This window comes from Mus pahari, chromosome 5 (assembly GCF_900095145.1).
Source record: "Mus pahari chromosome 5, PAHARI_EIJ_v1.1, whole genome shotgun sequence".
Taxonomy (NCBI): Eukaryota; Metazoa; Chordata; class Mammalia; order Rodentia; family Muridae; genus Mus; species Mus pahari.
In genome coordinates, this window is record NC_034594.1 from 127192542 (window position 1) to 127196308 (window position 3767).

The window sequence follows — 3767 nt, forward strand, 5'->3', positions numbered from 1 at the left end:
AGGTTAAACATTGAAGCTAAAGATGAACATAGAGTGTGAATTCCCATGTGTGTTTAAAATGCAGCATCTTAAACTCCAGGTGACCATCCCTATTTCTGTCTCTGTTCACCTTCTATGGGAGTTAGGGCCTTTTTAATCCATTGCAAAGACCTTAAAGGCCTTGCTTAAGCAGACAGGTGGCTTGGAAACCTGTCTGCTGTCTTGTGTCACCGCCCCATTTTTCTGGGGGACCATTCTTGGCCTTCAGAAAAGGTGGCCTACACAGCTCAATGCCTGGGAGGCAGCTCTGATGCCCGTTACAGGATAACACATCTGTCCGGTTGGCAGGGACATCAGGAACTAACCTGGTTTCCCAACTGGCAGACACCGTGAGTATCTGAGGTGTCTTAAAGCCCGTTTCACCCGAGCACCCCAAGCTCAGAGAGCATCTGTCTCGCTAGCATTTGAGGTGTAGGCACCCAGAAAATCCACCTCCTCCATCCTCTCTGACTCTCTCTCTCTCTCTCTCTCTCTCTCTCTCTCTCTCTCTCTCTCTCTCTCTCAGCTTCTAGCAAACAAGATATTCAAAGGAAAGATGGGTGACCATGGCAGTTTCAGAGGAGCCAGAGCCTCCTCCATCCCACAATGCTCAACAATATGAACCATGTACCTGGCATGGATATCAGTAGGAAACAGAACGTATATCCTCTGGCTAGGGAGGAGATTAAGTACATTCACTGTTGTTTGTTCCTCCAACAACCTCCTCTCCCCCCTCACTTTCTGCAGGAGCTGTGAGCCCAGCAAAGGCTCTTTCTGGGAGGAGCAGGCAATAGAAGAGGTGCCATGGCACAGGTGGACTCCCAGGATAGGTGGACCAAGGTGCCCCTTGGTGGCACCCAGATGCTGATCGTGAACTTGGAGAGTGAAGAAGAGGGTGGTAGGGAGGGTGGCTCCCCAGGAACTCAGAACAACACTGACTCGCAGTTTGACACTCAGTCCTGCAAAGAGGAAGAGAACTGGCCTCCTGAATGCTTCAGGGCTGGGTGTGTGGAGCAGAAACCTGCGGAGATGCCTGGGAAGACCAGCAACTGGGGGAAAAAGGGATCGAGGACCACCCAGATTCGAGACTCCCCCAAATTACAGGAGGCTCTCGGTGCCCCTTCCAGAAGTTTCTTACACAAGTTTCAGACACAGTCCCTTAGGGCCTCGGTGGGCAGTGACAGAGGCAAGAAGGCAAATAAGGACCTAGCCTCAGAAGTCCCGAACAGCTTCTTGGACAGTGGAGAGTCTTTGGGGGCACACAACAGCGTTGAAGCATCTTCCCTAGACAAGAACTCTCTGGAGCACTTTCCCAGGTCTGAGAGCACCCCAGATCAGACTTCAACCATTCCTGCCAGCTTGTTGGTAAAAGCACGGGGCAGTAGAAAAGTCCAGGGCCAGGCGGGCCCAGAAGGCGGCGGGCAGGAAGAGGAGGGTCCCGATAGGTGTGTGCAGGGCAGGCGGGCCTTCCAGAAGTCCACCAAACTTCAGGTCCCCGCGGAACATCATGGCACCAAGCCCTACGTGTGTCAACTGTGTGGGAAGGCCTACTCCCATCGCAGCACGCTGCAGCAGCACCGGCGCCTACACACAGGCGAGCGGCCATACCGGTGTCCCTTCTGTGACAAGGCGTACACCTGGTCCTCCGATCATCGCAAGCACATCCGCACCCACACCGGCGAGAAACCCTATGGGTGCCCGGACTGTGGCAGGGCTTTTGTGCGCTCCTCCGATCTGCGCAAACACCAACGCAACATGCACAGCAACGACAAGCCCTTCCCGTGCGCCCAGTGCGGCTTGACCTTCAACAGGCCACTGTCGTTGCTGCGCCACCAGCGCACGCACCTGGGCGCCAAGCCCTTCCGCTGCTCCTCCTGCGGCCGCGAGTTCTCCGTGGCCAGCCGCATGGTGGAGCATCAGCGCGTGCACTCGGGCGAGCGGCCCTTCCCCTGCTCCACCTGCGGCAAGTGCTTCACCAAATCCTCCAACCTGCACGAGCACCAGACGCTGCACACCGGCCAGAGGCCCTTCAAGTGTGCCGACTGCGGTGTAACCTTCGCGCAGCCCTCGCGTCTGCTGCGCCACCAGCGCATCCACACCGGCGAGAGGCCATTTCCTTGCGCTGAGTGCGGACAGGCCTTTGCCCGTTCCTCCACCCTCAAGCGGCACCAGCAGATCCATTCTGGGGACAAGGACTTCCTCTGTGCGGAGTGCGGCAGGACTTTCCGCATCGCGTCCGAGTTGGCGCAGCACATCCGCATGCACAATGGGGAGATGCCTTACCAGTGTGAGGGCTGCGGCCAGACCTTCACCCGCTCCAGCCACCTCCAAAGGCATCAAGCCAAGCATGACACCTGCAAGAAGGAGCCTGTCCCTTCCTCTTCCGATGAGTGAGAGTACAGTAGACTTGCAGCCAAGGGAACGGTAGACACCTTCGGCTTCACATCCTCTTCTACCCTCAAAGTTATATTGGCAGCCAGGCTCACTCGCCCTCCACTCCCTGGTTTTTGGCCATGGATGGTCCCTGTACTTAATGTATTCTATGTGTTGTTAGAATATGTAATCTCCAGGATAGTGTCCAGGTGTGCAGTTTCACACCAGTCTCCCGCTGTTTAAAGGCCAGGGTAAGATAAAGAATAGGGGCTGACCAATAATCGGATTCCTTAGGTAAGTGTAGATTCCAGTCAAGGAGAAGGTAGAGAATTCTGTGCTAGCACTGTGCAAGATTTCATGGGTACACAGACGAAAAAGGTCTATTTTCTTCTTTCCTCAAAGCCGTATCAAGTACTGAGAAATCCATCTTTAGAGAAAGATTCGTTTTTGATTTTTATATAAAGAATCCTCAGAATGATTCCCGTGATGGACTTTTCCACAGAACAAAGCCAACCTGGGGGTACTGCAAACCAAGAGAGACATCCTAATGTGTCACTTGACTGCTAAAACGACTTTAACCTTGAGGGAATGTCTCTGTGGGTTGCCTTTGAAGTACAGACGGCAGAAATGGGGGTTTGTGCTGCATGTGGGAAGCAGTGATTTCAGAAGTTCAGAGCAGCCTCGATATCCAGACAAGAGACCCTGTCTTCTTACCAGAGGATGTGGTAACAGGCCCTCACCTGGATCTCACCCATGAAGTTCACAGGTGTCTCCTCTCTGCCGCTGCTTTTCCTGTTCACAGGATTCGAACTCAAGCCACTCATGTTATTTGTAGAGAAACAGTGAATCGCTTCAGATAAACTGCTGCACAGTTCATTTAAATCTGCCCAGATCACAGCCCTGATTTCGAGGACATAAACTAAGGCACCCTTTGGTCCATGAGCTTATCTGTGTTTGTGTCAACGTTATTAAAATCATCTATGAAAGTCTTGATGCCTCATCATCACCCTCTAATGAATTTATTAAAAATTCTTCCCTCACAGTCATTCTTCAAAGTCCTGACTCATAAAGTCAGTGGTTTGAGGCTTTGGACCTTGATGTCAAGGAGTCTGAGGTTTCACAGAACATTTGATATTGACAGCCAAATGACACTTACATTCCTTCCAAAATATAGGAATTTCTATTTTTCAAAGGTTTGTGTTTGTGTGTGTGTGTGTGTGTGTGTGTGTGTGTGTGTATGCTTACTGGTCTAGCTATCCCAGGCTCCATTCATTATCTATTCAACACGAGCCTTTCAGTGACTGTAAGGGAAGACTAGTTGGGATAATTTTTCTTAAAAATGTGACTTGCTTATGCAGCAGCCGGTGTCTGCCCAC

At 51.9% G+C, this 3767-nt stretch overlaps 1 protein-coding gene across 1 annotated transcript; it reads left to right on the plus strand.

The window, feature by feature from the left end:
• The first annotated feature begins 800 nt into the window (after nucleotides 1-800).
• On the plus strand, nucleotides 801-2412 carry Znf648 (zinc finger protein 648). The gene has a single exon (XM_021197364.2). It carries the CDS (start codon nucleotides 823-825, stop codon nucleotides 2410-2412), a length of 1590 nt encoding a protein of 529 aa, XP_021053023.1. The 5' UTR covers nucleotides 801-822.
• The last annotated feature ends 1355 nt before the right edge of the window (nucleotides 2413-3767 follow it).